Source organism: Hippocampus bargibanti, linkage group LG15, assembly GCF_051943395.1.
Source record: "Hippocampus bargibanti isolate YZ-2025 linkage group LG15, ASM5194339v1, whole genome shotgun sequence".
NCBI lineage: Eukaryota > Metazoa > Chordata > Actinopteri > Syngnathiformes > Syngnathidae > Hippocampus > Hippocampus bargibanti.
The window spans coordinates 5,608,334-5,628,718 of NC_142748.1; the positions used below are offsets into that span (position 1 = coordinate 5,608,334).

General features: G+C 41.5%; 5 protein-coding genes across 6 annotated transcripts; all 5 read right to left on the minus strand.

The window, feature by feature from the left end:
* Positions 1-7: 7 nt before the first annotated feature.
* Positions 8-5,648, minus strand: wdr45b (WD repeat domain 45B). The gene is made up of 10 exons (XM_089015370.1): positions 5,469-5,648; positions 4,020-4,094; positions 3,627-3,728; positions 3,451-3,538; positions 3,275-3,369; positions 3,014-3,204; positions 2,850-2,935; positions 2,667-2,768; positions 2,442-2,563; positions 8-1,499 (listed from the first exon to the last, which is right to left on the minus strand). Exons 1-10 carry the CDS (start codon positions 5,533-5,535, stop codon positions 1,393-1,395), a joined length of 1,035 nt encoding a protein of 344 aa, XP_088871496.1. The 5' UTR covers positions 5,536-5,648; the 3' UTR covers positions 8-1,392.
* A 289-nt stretch (positions 5,649-5,937) lies between these two features.
* Positions 5,938-10,564, minus strand: LOC148887247 (uncharacterized). The gene is made up of 7 exons (XM_089016122.1): positions 10,393-10,564; positions 9,486-9,688; positions 9,194-9,295; positions 8,816-8,911; positions 8,621-8,731; positions 8,346-8,469; positions 5,938-8,222 (listed from the first exon to the last, which is right to left on the minus strand). The coding sequence occupies exons 1-7, from the start codon at positions 10,418-10,420 to the stop codon at positions 6,229-6,231; spliced, it is 2,658 nt and encodes an 885-aa protein (XP_088872248.1). The 5' UTR covers positions 10,421-10,564; the 3' UTR covers positions 5,938-6,228.
* A 323-nt stretch (positions 10,565-10,887) lies between these two features.
* On the minus strand, positions 10,888-14,762 carry LOC148887248 (uncharacterized). Its single transcript, XM_089015378.1, has 7 exons — positions 14,366-14,762; positions 14,060-14,262; positions 13,877-13,963; positions 13,660-13,758; positions 13,354-13,464; positions 13,166-13,289; positions 10,888-12,959 (listed from the first exon to the last, which is right to left on the minus strand). Exons 1-7 carry the CDS (start codon positions 14,373-14,375, stop codon positions 11,242-11,244), a joined length of 2,352 nt encoding a protein of 783 aa, XP_088871504.1. The 5' UTR covers positions 14,376-14,762; the 3' UTR covers positions 10,888-11,241.
* Positions 14,763-15,009: 247 nt separating this feature from the next.
* Positions 15,010-17,544, minus strand: LOC148887249 (ER lumen protein-retaining receptor 2). The gene is made up of 5 exons (XM_089015505.1): positions 17,256-17,544; positions 16,646-16,746; positions 16,373-16,531; positions 16,031-16,283; positions 15,010-15,939 (listed from the first exon to the last, which is right to left on the minus strand). Exons 1-5 carry the CDS (start codon positions 17,344-17,346, stop codon positions 15,905-15,907), a joined length of 639 nt encoding a protein of 212 aa, XP_088871631.1. The 5' UTR covers positions 17,347-17,544; the 3' UTR covers positions 15,010-15,904.
* Positions 17,545-17,957: 413 nt separating this feature from the next.
* On the minus strand, positions 17,958-20,352 carry mettl9 (methyltransferase 9, His-X-His N1-histidine). 2 transcript variants are annotated; one of them, XM_089015502.1, is made up of 6 exons: positions 20,115-20,352; positions 19,869-20,030; positions 19,545-19,735; positions 19,268-19,477; positions 18,850-19,034; positions 17,958-18,691 (listed from the first exon to the last, which is right to left on the minus strand). In XM_089015502.1, the coding sequence occupies exons 2-6, from the start codon at positions 19,965-19,967 to the stop codon at positions 18,465-18,467; spliced, it is 912 nt and encodes a 303-aa protein (XP_088871628.1). In that variant the 5' UTR covers positions 19,968-20,030; positions 20,115-20,352; the 3' UTR covers positions 17,958-18,464. The 2 variants fall into 2 exon arrangements, with proteins under 2 accessions (XP_088871628.1, XP_088871627.1); XM_089015501.1 differs by lacking the exon at positions 20,115-20,352 and having other exon boundaries at positions 19,869-20,104.
* Positions 20,353-20,385: the final 33 nt, after the last annotated feature.

The window sequence follows — 20,385 nt, forward strand, 5'->3', positions numbered from 1 at the left end:
ATTTTTTCTGTGCATACAGGCAATACTATTACTGAATTTACCGTACGAACTGACCAATACAACCGTGAGACTCCAAGATATAAAAAAGTGTCAGATTTACAGCCTAATAAATCACACAGCAAAAGCAAGAGGACGCCAGACTTCCAAATAGAAAAGCTGCTATTTTTAATTCCCAAGTGTGAATGCGGTTTGGTTTACAATCAAAAGTATTGTTATAGTTATCATTTGTCTTGTTTTTACGTGCCATCCTTTAAATGTTCAGTGATGAACAGGAGGAAAAAAGTGCAAATATACAATCTGGTGAACACGGGTGAAATGGTAAACATGCTGTTATGTACCTCATGGGAACATATTCAAAATACTTAATATTCAGGATTGATTCCGAGTGAATTGTATTTGCATTATTGACTCTTCAGTCTTAAATTGATGTCAACAAAATAAATCATGTTTGTTACAATACTGTTCAATCACTGACATTTTTTTAGATTGGTCTTGCAAGATGAGCCTTGAGCATCTGTGACGTCATTTTGAGTTGACAGCAAGTACCGTAGTAACATGGCCGCCACTTGCGATTGATAAAAAAAACTGGTGATTTTTGCTGCTTAAATCATAATCGACAAACACATTATTAATCAGAATAACATGTTCAAATGAGTTGTGTTGCATCAAAAAAAAAATATTGCAAAGAAAATGTAAGATTTGCTTTTTTTTTAAACAGAAAAAATACATAACACTTGGCTAGATTTACTCATAAAATTATACCTCGGCGTTAGCAAAATATGTTGTATACCAGCTAAATAAGAAAATACATATTGCACAATGTGTTTAAAAAAGAAGCTTGAGGCAAATGATTTGACTTGATTATGCACAATTAATATTCAGTCTGGAAAAGTGTGAAGAATGCAAAATTGATCCTCCCCCACACCCCAAAAAATGTATGCATGGTTGTGACGTGTGCTTGGAAAACACACGCACACCTGCAGTGACGTGCTCATATCGTCATGTGATACACGACAAGCTGTTAGCGTGTTCCCACTCAACTCTGAGGCACTCCCTTGAATTAAGCTCAGGCGGTGTGAGTTGACACAAAAAAATGTTGAAATTATCAATGCCTTCGAAAAAAAAAACATTCTGGAAAGTCATCGGAAGACATTGTAAAAAGGACTTCCTTATTTTTTTATCCTCTCTTGCTTTCGGGCATTAACACCGCCCTGATAATCCATAGACGACTTGGGTCTTTTTTTTCCCTCCGTTGACGCTCCTTCAGTAAAGTCATTCAAGAGCAACTGCGGCACAGGAGCCTCTGATCCATTCTGGAAAATGAGTGAAAAAAAAAACACCAAAAAGTAGGCTTTTTGTAATTATGCCCTCTTTCAGGGGGCATTGAAAATGTCATATTTTGTCATCTGTCATCTCCAGGAACTGGGCGTAGACATCTCTGGAACACTCCCCTTTCTGGTTGTACAGGAACTTGTAGTAACTGCCATCAGCACAAATAGCTGTGAGGGACAAGGGGCGGGGTAGAAAGTAGAGCTGCATGTCAAATGTGAAACTTTATTTGTACCTGGTCAGAGACACTTAAAACAATGCCGGGGGTGCGCAGAATTTCATTTAAGATGAGTTAAACTCATTCACTGCCATTCCCGAATTTATTCGGTAATTGAAAATATGACGTAGAGCGCCATTGCCCAATTTGTTTGGGTTTTGTTTGTTTCATGCTTGGGTGCCGATAAAGCGCTGGCCATGGCCTCTGGAAAACGTTTTTTCTTTTAATAATAATACAATAATGACAACAATAACAATAATAATAATAATAATACATCTAATTTCTAAGCGCCTTTCAAAACTCTCAAGGACACTTTACAGTCACTGGATTTTATTTTTTTTTGTGCGGGTGAGCAGCGGCAGCCGTTCGTGCCAGCGTTCACTCTACTCGGAAGAAACACAGCAGCAAAGTTATGAAAGGAAAGGAGGAAAGAAAATAAAGAAGTAGAAAATCAAAATACAGGAGATGTTGGAAAGGTAGCCACATTTCCCTTTTTGCCATCTTTGATCCAGTTTCAGCTGTTGTTAAAATGCTGTATAAACCAATATGTGTGTATTGCATTGTATTTTGGAAAGCCACCCGTATTTCAAGATCAGATAACTCCAGAGCCATATAACTTAGGAATTAACTTTTTTTTGGTGAAAGAAGAGAGTGTAAGGTTTCTTATGCAGAATTTAATGTTGATATAGTCTTAAAATTCAATATTCTGCGGGTCCTGGAATTTGAGTGACAATGACAAAAACCCTGGCACTGGAGTGGACATATTTTTGCACATCTGGCAGTGAATGAGTTAATGTCCACCAATGAGCATCTTAGCAAATATACATTTATAACTTTAACACAAATGTGCCTTTTCTGACAAAAACCAGCACGGCAGGTGCGCAATGACTCTTACCTATGACGGCGTTAGGCTCCGTTCCGAAGGCACACAAACACGGAGAGCTCGAGGGCAACTGAAACCTGGAAAAACTCCACATGGAGCTAAAATATTTGGGAAGAAAGCTGGCAGAGGCCAAGCTGTAGAATGACAAACAAAAGTCAAGCGCAACAATATTAGCGTGTGTCTAAATAAACTTGCTAAATCATACGTTAGCGTTGTTAGCTTGACGAACAGACAAACCTCGATTGCCGATTCCTCTTGGCGTCTTCTGCCGCGAAAATGTGCACCGTGCCGTGGTCGCTTGATACGCAAATGAGGGATGCATCCTGGTTGAAATTTATACTACCAAAACAAAACAAAAAAGCGCGTATAAGACCACTGAAATGTTTGTTTACATATTTGTCTGTCTCGTAGTACTCTTACCAGTAAATATTAGCCGCTTGAGATCCTCGCCTCAGCTCCTGTACCAGCTGACCAGCCGACGTGTCAAAAATTCTTATCAGTGTCCCCTGTGGATAAACAACGCACATTTTTAAATAGCCATGATTAAAAGGAAATAACTGGGCCATTTTGAATTGTTAGCTCACTTTCTCTGATGCGGTTGCTATTCGGGTCCCTTGTAGGTTCAGTGTGATGCAACATAGCGCCCCCTCGTGGGCAGGGATGTCCACTGGGGGCTTCTCTGTATTTGCTAGGTCCACAATCTGAACATGGCCAGAGTGAGTGCCGGGGAAGGCAAGAAGGGAGTTGTTGCTATTTGGACACAGCACACACAAACCTGAAGAAATAACAATTCGGTTAATTATGGTTCAAAATAAAAGGAAAAAAACGGAATGAGGGGGTTTTACCTTTGGGGTTGTAACAAGTCTCAAACACGTGCAGCTGATGTGGGTTGTGGGTGAAGGTAAACACTTTAATCATGGAGTCCAAAACCACCACGATTCTGACCACACATGGCAAACAAAGATTAGGTAAAGACAATTTTAGGAAAAATATATATCTTAATGGGAGCGGGAGGTAGTACCTGTCACGCCGAAGTTTGACAGCTTTGACTTCCGTGGAGAACTCAATCTCAATGACTGTTTTCTTCTTCAGGTCATCCCAAATCATGACTATAGTCAACAATCAAAAATTAAAAACATAATCATAGGCCACATCTTATGAAATTAGAAGCTCCTGTTCCTGCTTTCAAAAGTATACCTTTATTCGTGGGGTATTTGGGTTTTTTTCCTCCACCCACAAGCGCAAGATAGTTGCACCGGAAAAGCATCTCAACATGGCCGACTCCCCCCTCCAAGAATTCTAAAGAAGTGTCAAGAAATGATTTGACATAAAAACAACTGTTTTCCTTTTGATCAGTCCTGCTTATTCATTTGCCTTTGGCTACGAAAAGCACAGATGAATAATTATATCACTCACACAAAAGCCTATGTTCGCAGTTTAAAAAAAGCTTCTTGCCCACAGCATAACTGACTTTGGAAAGGGTCAAGCTACTGAGTAATATATTCAGCCTAACCTGAGGGGACAATTCCGCTTTTACGTCCCTATTGATTATGTGCCAAACCACATAAATGCATCGTGCAGGATTTTTACCTTGTTTCTCCTTCTCTTTAAGAGGATCTGTGTTGTATACCCGAAATCCATTCTCCATTCCACATGCAAAGCATCCTGCACAGGCACATTTTTGACAAGAATTAGAAATCAAAGATGACATTTGATACATTAATAGTTAAGCCAAAAGAAGTCCAAGATGGCGCCCGAGTAGGCAGCCTCAGCAAGTGCTCTCATGAGCCTTGCTTTTTTTGGTTGTTTTTGTCTTCTTTTGTGTTTTCTTTTGTCACTTTGTGTTGTTGTGCATCGTGTGGAACGGATACAGATTGTTTTTCAGCATTTTTGACCACGACACTCATCAAGGAGGAGACTGTGCTGAGCGGTTGCGCCTTTTCGGCAGCATGAATATGCCAGCACTGTTTTTGAATGGGAGGAATGTCGGAGCCATTCGACTGCCATCGCTGGACACCAAAGGGACACCAAAGGGGCCATTGTGCTTTTTTGCGCCTGTAATTGGCAGCATCTTAACAGCCCCGCTTTGTTTAGCGGAAAGGTCCGTGCTGTTGGACAGTCTGTGGCTGGATGGATGCATGGCTTGAGGAACCCGCGATAAGAAGAAAGGAGCGTCAGCGCAGAGCGCCGATGCGTATGTGGAACTGTTGCGGCTTGGAATTGAAGCAGATTTATGTGGAACAGGAGATGTGAGTCAATCTCCTTTCGTCAATGGATGCTACAGCTGCGTGTTTGCTTTCAACATTTAGCTTGTCGTCGACGTGCACATTCCACCATGACAGTACATGAGATAATATGATTTGGTGACACGCAACTACTATAATTACCAGAATGACGAACTTATTGAACCGCGAACATATATTTAAAAAACACATTTGGTACATATATTACCTACATTAAAAGATTACTGTAATTACAGGAGACCCAAAACACATTTTAGTAATAGAACATCCAGTTGTGGGTGTCACTCTAGTGCGCAATGTGTTAAATTGCCAGAGTACAGTATTGATTTGTAACGACTAAATGTAATCAATGATAGTGAATAACAGACCAGTATATTCAAATTTGATGATAACGGAACGCTCGTCCAAGGTGATCGTTCCAAGCAACTCCAAAAAAATGATGGTGGTTAGATTACATCAATTCAATTGTGATGTTATTAGATGACACTCCAATTCGAGAACTCAACATATATGATTAAGTTAAATGTTTGACAATCGATTGAAACAATAACAACGTAAGCTAGCAAAGACTAGCGGTGGCTAACAACAACAAAACGGTCGATGTTTCTGTAAAAAGTTCTGCAAGTAGCATGGAAAACTGCTGTGGTATTCGATATTTCCAATGTAGGAAAATTAGTCGCGTTCGGTTACACCAAACGTCGACTATTTTCAGTGAATTAGCAGTGTTAGCTTAGCATCCGCGACGCTATCCGTATTCCTTTTGGGGCAAAAAACACATGACAGATTTACTTCTCACCGTGATCCTGGTTAAATCCAGCGTAAAGGAGTCCGTTCCCTTGTGGTTTTGACAGCAGCGAATTCATCGTTTCACACGAGGCTACCAAAAGTATATTTTTCTAATCAATAATCCAACTACTATTCCTCGGATAGCTAACTGGGTAACGTCATCATTCCTCTGGACTTCGCTGCATGTCGAAGGAAGGATGCAACAGACGCTTGTTCCTGTTTAGCTGAGACTTGTCAAATCATCAGTCAGTGCACATTTCCGTTGGATTCTTACTCCATTCTGATAAACGAACTTGTTAAAACAAAATGCATAGTTCACACTACATATGACTTTGTTTATCAGTCTAATAATATCTCTGCATAGTGATCACTTTTCATATTTCTATCTGTTTAAAAATATACTAAACGTCTGTGCGACTATATCTTACATTCGATTTTGGGGTCTCCAATAACAAACAGAAATAAAGTTTGATTTGTTGAAGAAAGGCAAATTTATTCCCAAAGAAGTTATTGTTTCAGCACTTGTACATATTAATCTTATGTAGACCAACAGCAAACAACTCTGTAAAAATAGTTACATGATTTAAACGATTTACATTTTAATGAGTTCTTTACAGCCAACTTTGTAACATTTACAGAAAGACCAGTCAACCCTCTCCCCGTTAATTTAGTTCCAATGCCCCCCCAATTTTTGTTTCTGTGCTTCAAATATTCAAAATAAACACATTTGAAGCCTGTCATAACCACATCCTATTTTTAATCAGCATCAACTACGCGTGAACAAGCCTGCGATGTCTTTTTAGGCCGTGTAAACTGGAAAAGGCTTTGTTACAGATGGCGCATACGTAGGGTCTCTCTCCAGTGTGGGTCCGCATGTGTAGCGTAAGAAAACAAGACTGGACAAAACCTTTATCGCAGATGCTACACTTAAACGGCCTTTCCCCGGTATGGTACCTGCGATGGATTTTCAGTTCAGCCGAGGAACGGAAAGATTTGTCGCAGTCATCGCATTTGAAAGGCCTTTCGCCCGTATGGATCAAAGTGTGCCTGACGAGGGCGTCTTTACCGAAGAATCCCTTTCCGCAATGCTCGCACGGGAAACGCATGCCTTTGTGATGGAAGTTATCGTGTTTCAGGAGGCATCTCCTTGAGGTGAAACTCTTATCGCACTGGTTGCAGGCGAACGTGGGTAAAACTTTATCGTTGAGAAGTTCGCCGGATTGATGGACGCGTTCGACGTGCCTCGTCAGAGTGACGCCGTGGCGGAATTTCTTGCCGCATTCCCAGCAGAGGAACGGATAGGCTTTGGTGTGTTTTTTCTGATGCTCCACTAGATCCGAGTACGATCGGAATCTTTTGGAGCAATGGGGGCATTGAAACGGCTGGTAGCCGGTGTGTTTCCATTCATGTCGGATGTAACGCTTCAAACTGGCAAAGGTGGTCTCGCAGTGGGCGCACGTAAACGGCTCGGTGGGATTGTGGACGTCGATGTAGTGCTTATGCAGGGCCTTGAACACGGGGAAGTGATCCTCGCAGTGGTTGCACTGGAACGGCGTGTGCGATTCTTTATGCATGGCCAGAGCTTCCGAATCGCGGACTAATTTCATGCAAACCTCGCAGTACAGCGGGTTGTGCGTTTGCTTGTGGGAATCCAAAGTGGACTTGTACTTAAAAGCCTTGTCGCATTCGTTGCAGCGGAAGCAATGGCGGATATCTTCGGGTTGATCGGGATCCACCTGTTGTTCGTTGTAACAGATGTTTCTTAAATGAAACCGAAAGGTCTGCTTGCATTTGAACTCAGCGCTGCAATGCGGACAATAGAACGGACCGTCCAGGATGCTTTTAGTGTCCTCCGGGCTTTTGGCGGCACGTTTCCCTCCGGCGGGTAAGTAATCGGGGTCGTCCGCGGCGTTGTCCGTCGGCGCCGTTTGGTTCCCCGGTTCGCAGATGAGGATAACGGATTTATCGTCTTCTCCGGCGGCGTCTGCGTTCTCTTTCTGGGCTTCCGTCTCCGTCGTGACATTTTGGCATTTGTGCTGCTGCAACGAGCGGAAGTTCTTGAAATGTCTTTGGCAATCGGCGCAAGAGTAAGTCAATTCTTCGGCGTGTTGGCTCATGTGACGTTCTAAGAACCTGGGATGGCTAACCACCTTGCCGCACACGGCGCACGTTCTGTCATCGAGATCGTCGGCTTTGGTTGAGACGAGAGAGCCTGAAAATCTTTTTGGACTACTATCGCCGGATGTCGTCCTTCCAGATTTTCGCCACTGGGACAGGAGCCGCTTCATTTTGAGTCCGCGATTCTTCCGCACTGGTCTTTTCAATATGTCGAAATCCGGATCGCGCGCGGCAGCCGGCATTTGAAAATCTTCGTCGTCCAGGCGCTTCTTTTTTCTCCCGCGTCTGTTTGGCGTTTTCGGCAAGTTATCCAGTACCGTCACCTTGCCGTCCTCCCCTATTATTAGCGTTTCAGAGAGGTTGTCGTGGGACTCTTCTGTTTCGCAACGATCAGCATTTGTGCTTTCTAAACCGACCCCCTTGCTGATATCTGGCTTCACATCCTGATCGATTCCGAACCACGGTTTTGGGACACTTTCCTCAGAAAATGCCATTTTGTCGCCGTTTTTGACGTCCATCTCTGTGCAGTCTGTATAAGCCGCGCTCGTCTCCGGATTGGTTGCCGCTTGCTCATTGATCATGGCGTCTCTTTCCGCAGGGGGAAGACAGAGAGCGGATAAGATGCCACTATCGACCTCACAGGATTCTGGAAATAGAGGATAAAAATGACATTCATCTAGTCAAACCCGCAATGGTGCCTATTTGCTCACAATAACGCAAAAAAATAAAAAAATGCATGATTAAATAGCTATAAATCCTCGGTGCTTACCAACATCCTCCAACTGGCTGAGGTCTTTGTGAGTGTCCAATACGGTTTTGAGCCCCTGGGACACAGTGAAAGACTCCATGCACTCCCTCAGAATCGAAGAGGAATCACTTAGCAAAGACGCGATCTAGCAAAGAAGAAAAATGGGAACTTTTGTTTACAATTTCAGAGTCATAATACCTTTAATAGTCCCAGAATGACGATATTTGCAATTTAAAAGCCAACTTCAGATAAAACCCTATAGAGAATCATTGTAAACTTGAATCATTGCTACCTACCTGCTGGAGAGACTGAGTTGGAATAAGCTTTTCGAGTCTGGACAGAAAGAGCCACATCAATGTCTGGATGGCTTTGTCGTATGTGGGACCAAAATCTTCAGGAAAAACATCCTGCACAAAGGAAATTCATCTTTCATGATCGATCATCCAACACGTGATCGCGGTAACGTTGGCATGCAAGGGAAACAAACTTACCTGAAAAAAATTCTCTCTTTCGACACAATTTCTCAGCAAATTCCGCACAAGGCTCATAAAATGAGACTCTGAAATGTCCGGTGTTGCATTGTCAATCTGCAAAATAGAAAAAAAGCAATAATTGCATTTTAACATGGGTCCAATGGTTAAATTAAATTGGATTAGCCTTTATTAGTCTCGCAATGTACATTTTATAGCAGCAAAATTGATGAAAGTAAGAGAAAAAGGAATAAAGGGGAAAAAAACAAAATACAGGAGCTACTGTAAAGGCAGCCACTCTCACGGCGCGCCATCTTGAAGTCAAAACAACAGAAAAAAAAAACTAAATAAATGACAACTTCGTGTGATGGGCATGCAAAGCAAAAAAAATCCACTCACCTCTACTTTCCAAAGCGATTGAAGGCTTTGCATACGATCGAGATGCGGCTGGATGGTTTCGATATTTGCAGTCTCCTCAGAGCGGCACAGCTCCAGGATGAGCTACAAACAAAGAGAAAAATGACACTTTAATAATTGAGAAATTAAATCACCATCAAAATTGAAATGATCCATGTATCTGTGAAATAATGGAGAACCATTGCAGTACAATTTTACTGCAGCTTTTTGAAATCATACACAATACTCAACAAATGGAGGCATGGTTAAGATTGAGTTCAGAAAGTTTTCTTACCCGTGCTCGAAGACCCAAAATCAGTTCCGCACGTTGCCTGGTTGAAAGGAGTTGAGGAACAATTTCGGTCACCATAAATACAAACTCCTCAAGCAGTCCATAATCCGATACAATCTTGTGATCTATTGTCTGCCAGATGGCTGCAGAGAACAGACGAATCGGTGGAACCAGGAGGCGTAGAGTGGGGAGGGGGAGAGAGGGACCTAAGCGTGGAGAGAAATGTTCAACTGTCATGGACATTTGACACAAGGACACTGACATTTTTGAGATGAGACGTGTATATTGTATTTGCGCAAAAACGTACTTTAGTATACACTAAGTGGTTCAAATGTTACGCAACCAATCCTAACAAATATTTTTTTAATGCGACAACAAACATTTTATTTATTTAACAAAACAATTCATGCCATGCAATGGGATTTTTTCCATCATATACAGTGAAAAGCAACCTGAAAATATACCTATTCATAAAGTTATCTTTCATCTCAATTGACGCATTAATCCATACATTCTAGCCGTTCCTAACAAAATAGCACGATGTAAACCAGAATGTTAAAAACGTTTCGGCACAAATGTTTTGTTTAACTATAAACCCAAGTGCTACATTGTAAATTGTGTTCAATTTGGATCACTTGGAGTCAGCCCATATCGAGTGCTAATCTTACCTTGTGACCGCTAAGGGAGCCGGAGACGAAATCTAAATTTACAAGAAATAGCACATATTCCGAAGTAAACGCCGCATCGAGTGAGCGATAAGCAATTAAAGTAAAGTAAATAAAATGGTTTCCGGACTGTAACAAAAGTTAATTGAGTAACAAACTCGTATCGGACATGAGTTAGCAATGCTATTCCCGCGCGCCCATTGCGCCTAGGCCTAGCCAAACTAATCCGGCTAGTTTTTACTCACCGGGTTGTTCGGAGGAACCTTCATCCATCCTAATATATTCACATTACACCACGGTGGGGCGAATGTGCATCTGTGGGATCAACACTCTTTCTCCAATATTATTTTTTTAACAGAAAACATCGAAATACACCATAGGAAGTGGAGCTTTGTGCGTCAACGGCTGTCTTGGCGTTCCGTTCGGAACAATACTCCGGCAGAATACGCTTAAAATTATTCGTTCCGTTTACGACGCAAAATGCGTTTTGGTGATGATGTAATGGCGATTTTTCTTGGGTGGGTTTATTTTTCACATTTTAACCCCCCAAAAATCGAAGGGGTTATTTAAAGATTGCCAAATTGCAACTTTCCCAAAACTTGATATGTGGCGCAGGCAGAAAACGTCACAGCAGCACGATGTTTGTGTTAGAAACTACCTTTAGACAATATTTATTCACGAGTTCATTTCTTTGTTCAGCGATCTGTTGATTTGGACGATAGCTCGCTGGAAATGTTTACAATCCTGATGTAACTCACTTATCACTCAAAAATAATCAAGCTACATGTTAAACTTTATTTATTTTTTGGGTGGGGGGTGGCTAAAATCAGTTCAATGGGAGCAACAATTAATCGTATTATCTATACATCATTGATTTTGTTTAAAAGAAATGGAAAAAAAAGGTAACAGTAAGTCAAGAATATTAATTCTGTCTTTGTACCTGAATACAAACGGAAACGAAATATCAGGAAAAAACGGTTGACGTGGAAGAAACAAACTGACAAATAAAAGTTCATGAAGACATTAATTAGCATTTAGCGTTAGCTAGTTTTACTTTAGATATGCAAGGACCAGAAGTCATAAATTGAGGAATCCTAATGATGAATTTCATGCACAAGTTTCTGGTGTCTCTTCAAGCTATAGCGCTTTGAGAACCCCTTGATGCAAATGCCGCATACAAAGGGCTTCTTGCCCGAATGGAGCTTCATGTGCTCATTCCGTATCCCGATTGTGATGAAGCCCTTTCCGCAAATATCGCATTTGAACGGTCGTTCGGTGGAATGATGCATGAGATAGTGCTTCTTCTTCTCGGTAGCTGTCATGAAGGTCTTGTCGCAGTTAGGAGCGTTGCATTTTAAAGGTCGCTCTCCGGTGTGGATCAATTTATGGCGAGCGATGGATGACGCGGAGAATGATTTTCCGCAGTACGGGCAAAGATGGCGGCGGATGACCGCGTTGAGGTGTTTGATCTTCTGGTGCTGTCGCAGAGCTCCTTTCTCTTTAAAGGACGTCTGGCACTCGGCGCAAAAGTATTTCTTTTCGTCTTTATGCTTGCTGTGGATGAAGCGATGGTGCCGCAGCAGATTGGGCTTCTGGGAGAAGGTTTTGCCGCATTCTCCGCACAGAAAAGGTTTCTCCTTTGTGTGAACCCGTTGATGCGAAACTAGATCGTAATCGCTCCGAAATCTCATGTTGCAAATATTGCACTTTAACGGCAGCTGACCGATGTCCCTCCATTCGTGTCTGATCAAATATTCGAGTTTGGTGAATGTTTTGGAGCAGCAGGTACACTCAAAGGGTTTGTTGATGTTGTGGAAATGTTGATAATGTCTCCGCAAGGGTTTAAAACGGGTAAAGGTCTGCTCACAGCGAGTACACCGAAATGCAGTGTGGGAGGTTTTATGTCGTTCCAACGACGCGGCGTCTTTTAAGACTTTCCTGCACACGTCGCAGTAGAGGTCGGCGTGGGTCTGTTTGTGGGCTTCCAGTGAGCGGCTATTCTTGAAAGCCTTTTCGCAGCTGTCGCATTGATAGAAATCCTGGTCCGCCTCGGTTTCCGCCGGTTGTTGAGCGTGCTCAAAGCATTTTCTGACCAAATGTTTCTTGAGGGATGCGAAGAGTTTAAACCTGCTGTTGCATTGCGGGCACGTGTACTGCGAGTCTGGAAAATGGGTTTTCATGTGGATTTTTAGGTTGGTTCCCACTTGCTCGTTGCAGATGAAGCAGGTGACTTGACGGGGCTTTTTTGGAGGAGGGTTTTTTGGGCTGGCGAGGCGCTTTGTGCTGCAAGCTGCGGTTAATTTGCCTTTTTTTCTGAGCGGAGTGACCTTATTTACGAAATTTGGAGGTGACCCGACAGAGGCGTCATCCTCATCAAAGGACCAGGACAATGGACTACTCTCAGATTCCTCTTCTGAGTAGAAAGACCAGGAGGATTCTTCACTTCCATTATCTTCAACATCAGAGAAATCTGGAGATGTCAAAACCGATGCTTCCGTCAGATTGGAAACAGATTTCTCCTTTTTACCAGCAATCTCAACGTTGTTATTTTCTACCAAAATGCTTTCCGTGCTTGGTCCACACTTTAAAGACGCATCGGGTGTTTTCTTTTCATTGTGTGAGATTTCTTCAGAAGCACATTCAACGATTCCGGGAGCTACATCAAGCTCTTCCGTGACCTGATCCCCTGCCGTGGTTGTTTTAGCTTCTTTGTGTTGAGAAGATGTGCATGCAGGAGTCTCCCGTGAGAAATTTTCTCTGACTGTGGCGCACTTGAGAGCAGACACGATGTAGGTGTCATCTGAGTAAATATCTGTCAAAAGACAAAATGAGAACATTTTGGCGCTCAATTCATGATTCAGTTAGTAGCATGAAAAACATCTGGTGTATATTCAGCCTGGCAATGTAGAATATAACCCATAAGGAAGACAAGAAATCGCATTTGGTAACTTCAAGCTGTTCTCAAATGGCAAAATGGAATCAAATTCAATCAAATGAAGGGAAATGCAAAATACTTGCCATTGTGTCCGAGAAGATCACGGCATTTGTGATACTGAAGCAGAGTTTTGAATGCATCGCAGTTACGCATGGTCTTCAAGGAGTCGCCCAGAACAGAGGACACCTCACCGCACGTAGTGGCAACCTACATGAAGGAAAATATGTATATAACGAGAATGTATTTGTAATTTTATTTTTCTTGTGTGTACCTGTTGGAAGGTTTGCTCAGGAAGAAATGTCTGAAGTCTGGAAAGAAAGAGCTCCATAAGGGACCTAAGAGCCTTATCGTATGACGGGCCAAACTCCTTGGGAAACACTTCCTATAAGGAAAACAAATAGAAATTGTGTCTTTGTTGTCATGCAAAATGTGACAGTCCTGGTCAGAAATTCAGCGAAAGCCTGTTCATCGCCACCAGTAATATGTAAAAAAAAATCCATGCATTCAAACAAAGCTTTTATTTCCCTTTCATGGCTTTAACTCTGAGTTTTTTTTATGTCAGGTTTGTAGCACTTACAGTGAAAAAGTGTTCCTTCTCAGCAGGATTGTTCAGTAGGTGTTTCACAAAAGCCACAAACTTTGAGCACAGATTAACATAGTCGTTTGTAGCACAGTTCTGCAAAACATTGTGAAATTCCATGAAAGTAATTCAACCTTTCTATAAAACAAAATATCTGTTTTATGATGTTCAAATGAGGTGACCTCAAATTCGTGTCTCATGCAAAATTTAATACCTTGACAAGAATGCTCATCCGATCCAGATGTTGCTCTAAATCATGTAAATGAGCCTCGCCTTCAAAATGACACAACTCCAGGATCACCTAGAATCAAAAGGAATGACATGAAATTTAGGATTTCACGGTTACTACAAGTACATTACTAAGCACTTGCATTCTAATTTGGACTGACTGCCCAACCTGTGCTCTGAGACCCAGGACGAGTTGGGTACGCTGACAGTTGGTAAGCAACTCTGGCACAACGTCTGTCACCATGGAAACAAAATCCTCGAGCATGCCATAATCAGACACAACTCGTTGCTCGATGATCTGCCAGATTGCAGCTGAGACGATCTTAACTGGTGAGATCAGGAGTCGCAATGCAGACATTGGAAGTTGCACACCTAAATGAAACGCGAAAAGGTTCATTTTCCAATTGCGTTAGATAACCACCCACCTACCGAATAAGAATAAAAACTCAAGTGCAGATATTTAAAATGACTGTACCTGTATTCATATTTATTTCCCTTCGAGTCCAGACAGCAAATGCAGCCAGTTTTCCAATTTGCCTTCAACTATTCGTGTTTAAAAATGGTACTGTATTTCGCATCAACACGAGGCCGTTAGCTCGTAGTTAAAGCAAACGAGTAAAATTATACATCATATGTGCTGACAATCCCCATTGTGGGACCATTTAAGGTTTTATGATTCTAAATACTCACAATTCCCAGATCAACGTTGGTATATTGCGGATGACATTTAAAACATAAATATTTCCACAATTGTCAAACTAAAGCTACTCAGCTAACGGTCGACATTCAAGCTAGCTTTGTCCTACGGTATTTTGTGTCCGACTAGCATTTCACAGGATACACATAGGTTCCACTTCTCACAAACAGACCTCGACATAGTTGACGCACAAAAGAATGTTTCGTAATCGATAAAATTGTTTGCAAACGTCATTATTTTTAAAGTTTGATTTTGATGCAGTCGAAAGGCGGAATGACTAGTTTTGAAATGAGAAGAGCGTCATCACTGCGCATGCGTCAATATTTGAAAATGTTGCTTTTATTATGACCCCGCCCTTTAAAATGATGGATTTTCTACTGCTTGATGGATTTTCTACTGCTTACTCAGTAAATAGTATCAACTGCAAGACAAGCGATTTCATCATCTTTATTTGTGGTGAATTGCCAACACGTGGACACAGCCGGTAATTTCAGTTTTGAGTTGAATTGACTGCTTAAACGATAGGGTTCTGAAAGAGCAAAATAATGCTCCAAGTTACACTTATCACATACACAACAGTGTGACAATTGTTATTCATTAGAAAAGAAACAAGATAGCACAAAAGTGGTACGTTTGATGTCTGAAAGCCATTAAGCCTAAGTGCTTACTGATTTATCACATGTTGAATACATGTAGTAATCTATTCACCACAACTAAATAGCAGATACTGATCAAGTGTGAAAGCACTTTAACAATAGTTAATAAATTCCAATCATGCTTTTTTACTTTCTTCACTGGAAATGTAAAAATCACATTTTAAAAACTGTTTACTCATAAAATACATTTTTTCCACCAACTACGGAGGATGCAATGTCTTCCTCTCAAAATAGAAGCAAAATAAAAGCAGTGAGCATTTAGAACATACCATCCCAAATGTAATAATATATCACTATAGCTGTTTGGATTTCATAAAAGGCCAAATGAAACTATAAATGCACAAAAATCTCAAAACAGTTCTAGATAACCTTTACTTTTCATGTAGAAAATATTTACCACTTTGTTGTCCTTTATACAAAAAAAAAAGTTAATGGAAGATGCATTAAACAAAAAAAAAATCCAATCATCCTGGGGCGAGCTTCTGCAGTCATTCTGATGCGGTATCAATACATGATGCAGAAATCCGCTCCTGCTTGCTCGGTGGCATCTTACTGTGGCGGGAGGGGAAGAGGAAGGAATGGTGGTGAAAGTTGTCCGTGCGTCTCCTCCGCCCGGCCTGTTACCCCTCCTTCAGTCTACCAAAAGGCTCTTTTTTGGCACTTAAGCAGGCAAACTTAGTTTTTTCCCTTTGAGCACTACAATGAGATTAAAAATGTGTGTTATACAAATGAGAGACGGGAAAGAAGAACATGACATACCATATAAAAAGACAGAGGGAGCACTCACCTTTTGTGACATACAAGTAGAAGAAGTCGCAGTAGAGGATAGTTTGCACCACCCCTGCAACAATGGCGATCATATCGAAGAATCCCTCGAAGTAGAACCTCCATATCCAGTTGATGAGATACAAGGCTCTATAGAGGCCCAAGAAGAACAAGTAGTGTGTGGTGATAGTCTCGGCCTCGCCTGTCTTGCTGATCATAAAAAGCTGCGGAAGAATGGCCACTGATTCCAAATAAATGGAGAAAGTCCACAGGATCTGGGGTAGAACAGAGGAAAGGAACACCATAAACAACATTATATATTTTGTAATCTTTGGAGGGCTTGCATATATGTACAATGTCTGACCTCCAGCGGAGAGAAGTCATGATTCACAAGAAACGAGAGGCCACTGATAGGAATGACAAGAAACTCCACTCGGAACGTGTCATGGTTTCCGTCGTACGTCGCTTTGAACTTCATGTAGATCAGGTATAGGGTGGCATACGCGCATCCGATATAGATGATCTGAAAGACAGAATGGGCAACATAGGCGCGTTAATTTTGCATCTCAGCAGAACTGGGTTGAAAATCTTTGAGGAACACACCAATTACTGAAACAGGATGAAAAAATTATCCCACCTTCATAGTTGTATTGTAGAAGGAAATGAAGGATGTGAGCAGGTCCAAGTAGCGAGTGGTGAAGACCAAGGCAAACAGGATCTGACTCTTTCCGGAAATTCCTGTCAAGAGTCCAAAAATCCGTTGCATAAATGCACCCAAATGATTTTTTGTTGTCATTAATGACGTCAATAAATCGCCTGGATTAATTCCGGACAACTTTGACAAGACCTGTCAGTCATCAGACAACAGTTCGTTCTCTTGTCAACATACATTTATCTCGGGTTTGGGTCTAAAATCAACCAAATGTAAACATTTTATCGTAATGTAAGCGGCCTGCTCCACTAAAAAAAGTTGCATGACGAAAATGTATGAAAAAACCATCGCTACTCTTATTCATCACACACCAAATTATCCTGCAAGTAATTGAGCAGCAATTGGGCTGCCAAACATGTTTTAATCGTTCAACAACTTGGGACAGGACACACCTGTGACAAGCGACATTTGCACGTTAGCTACAACTAGCTGCAAAGCATGTTGCGACAGATACGCGCATCATCGATTTGGTGGAACTACACGAAATGAACTTATCAGTGCTAAAGGTTGATGATTAAGGGATGTGACTACTTACCGGCACACGAACGAGTTTTCCATATTTTTAGCAGCAAGATGATGATGGCTGCTAAGTGAGACAGATCGCCGGTTAGCCTGAAGATGTTCATGTTTCAGAGTGCTCCAGCAGATGTCAGGGGAATAAAGACTCTGCGATGACCTAAAATTGTCTTCAATAACGAGATAGTCTTAAATAACGAAATTAGGGTTGTCTCGTTGCTTTATATATTTTCCCCAGGTTGCAAAGTGATCGTATCTTGCTACGATTGAGGGGAAAATGGCGAGTTTATGATCGACGTGGCTCGAGGACGGGACAAAGACACCAGCCAATAGGACATCGCATCCGCTTCTGGGCTGGACCAATCAGAAGAGAAGTTTTGGTAGTTATAATTTATGCACACGCGCGTTGCGTTTAATTTCAAACGAAAAGTAAGTAAGTTAATATTCAACCATGACACAAAAGCAATAGAAAAGTCACAATGAACTATGCGTGACGATTGAGTCTTATCCTGCAAATATATATTTTCCAAAAATGTCCCATGAGTCCAAGTCACGCAAAGTGAGGTTACTTTTGACATTTCACGGGCATTTAATTGTTAAAAAAAATGAAGTTTACCATACAATTTTTGTATTCCGTTTCCGCCCAACAGCGACAAAATGGTATGTACCTTCTTATTGGCTATTTTGTGGATTCTTATTACATTAAAAAAAGAAGCATTAACAACACATTTTGAAGTTTAATCCCAAATTGCTTTAATCATCAGTACATGATGAGTAAGTGAATTCTACAACTCAAAGATTTAAATGTGTGCTTTTTTAAAACAGTTTAAAAAAAGTTTCCTTGAGAGAACCTTCATTACTAGCATCATGCAAATCAGTATAAAAATCAGTCATTTAAACCACGTCAATAAATGTGCATTTAGATCCGATTTTTTTCACATTGATATGGAAAGAAACTATTTTAAAACTTCCCACACAAGAACATAATACAGTATAGTAAGTATAGCGATATGTAGCTCTTATTTGTACGATCCCGACAATGTACACCCTTTTGAGGTTTGGGAATAAAGTGACCTGTTTTCAAATGACGAGGTATCGTAAACAAAATTCCTGCACTTCCAGCCCTTTAAAAAAAACATACATCAGTCCTTTGACTGACTTTCAACCCATCTTTTCAAAGTTCATTTTGGCAAAATTAGTAAACACTCACACCAAGTTTAATTTTTCACTAACCGGAGTCTTCTGTTGAATTTGACGCCTTAAGAACAAAAACGGCATCATCGAGAACATAATAATCGTTGTACATGTCCCCTTCGCAGAGGTATGGCAAGCGGGTCACAGTCTCTACCTCAAATCCTGATTTTCGGAAGACTTCATTTGACAGATTAGTGACTTGCTCCTCCCATGTCTTGCCTTGTATTTTTAAGTGCTCTTGAGGACGCTGCCATCTCCCACCTATCAAGAAATTGCACAAAGATGGTGAAAAATTGAAATTGATGATTAAGGGAAAAAAAAAAAATCACATGAAATTTCCTAACTTGACAACAATTTAAAAATCTCTTTGCATGCTTAAATAAAATGTACAAATGTCATCTGTCCAGTCTGTAACCCACCAACTTCCACGTAGGGTTGGAAAGGAAGAACAGCAGCAAGAATGAGGCGTCCGGTGTCGGGAACAAGCGATCGCCTGATATCCCGCAGAAGATAAAGAGGATCCTCACAGCGGTCCAACAGGTTGAGACAACTGATGACGTCGTACTGCTGGCCGCTTCGCTGCCATTCGTCGATGCCCATCAATCTGTGGATGGAGCGCAAAGAGAGGCAGTTTTTTTTATTGTCTCTCATTTCCACAATGATAGCACGAAATGCATTTTTTAAACAAGGTATAGTTAAAAAAATGCTTATTAAAATGCACATTAAAAATCTTTACACAGTGGTGCTCTAACTACATTTTTCAAGAAGCAGTCACATTCACACAGCTAATTTAACAGAGAAGATAAATGGTGCAAGAAGAAAACTCAAAATCCTTACTTGAAATTCCTCCTCTGCAGGTGCCATTTCATCGGTGGCGACACCTCCGTAGCATAAATTTCTCTAAAATGGCTTCTCATGATTTCTGTAACAGCACCATCACCGGCTCCGAGGTCCAAGAGTTTCTCTGCCTTCCAGTCTGGCCCGACCTTGAGAAGCTTCTGGAATTGTTCCGCGGAAAAAACAAACATGGACCCGCGACCCAGAAACCTGGGCAGGAGGGTAACACACGTCAAAAAGTGTGTTTCACATGAAATTATGGGACTTACGGACTCACCCATTGATGGATGTGCGTGACACCAGAGGGGTAAGGACACTAGAAACAAATGAATGATAGAGTTGTGTAAACAACCAATTTGATTTCTCAATGCTTCGCTTGATGAAAGCCTTGGTGCCGGAATCCAGATGACTCTCAACAAACAGTGGTCGCAGAGACTCCCCAAGCAGATCTGGGCAGCATTTGTACCACTGGAATAAAAGAAACGAGTAGGATAAAGATAACATCATGGTTCTTTCAAACTACACATGGTTTAGTACTTGGCGTGTCTTTCTGAGCCGCACGATGACGTATTTCCATCCCGATGATGAGAAAAAATCCTACCTCCTGCGTTTCAATGCCTGTTCCTTCCCCTGCGGTCACCATGTTCACTAAAAGCGAACGTGCCAGTGGACCTCGCGTGTATTTAGCAGTCCATATCATTCTGATGGAATGCAGAAAGACGACGTAACCCAGCACCCAGGCCACAAAAATCAATGTCCTCAGCTGCAGATGACACATAATGGACAACAACTCTTGTGAGCAATCGGACACTTGAGCATTGACAGTGTCGGGAAGAAGCAAACTCACTCGAGCAGCGAGATGTTTAAAATGGGAGATATACAGGTAAACAAGCAACGACCAATCGTATACCAACACGCCAGGACTTAATTCGCTTCCAAAATAAGCAACCAAACAATACCAGGGGTGTGGTGGATTTTAAAAAGCCGGCGACAGTTCATCAACCAGCTTTACCAGGTGGTACCTGCCCAGAAGGTAAACATATTTCCGTGTATCAATACTTCCGGTGTAACAACAAAATATGTCCGGAATCCACTGTTTGTTCCGGCATGCCACGGAC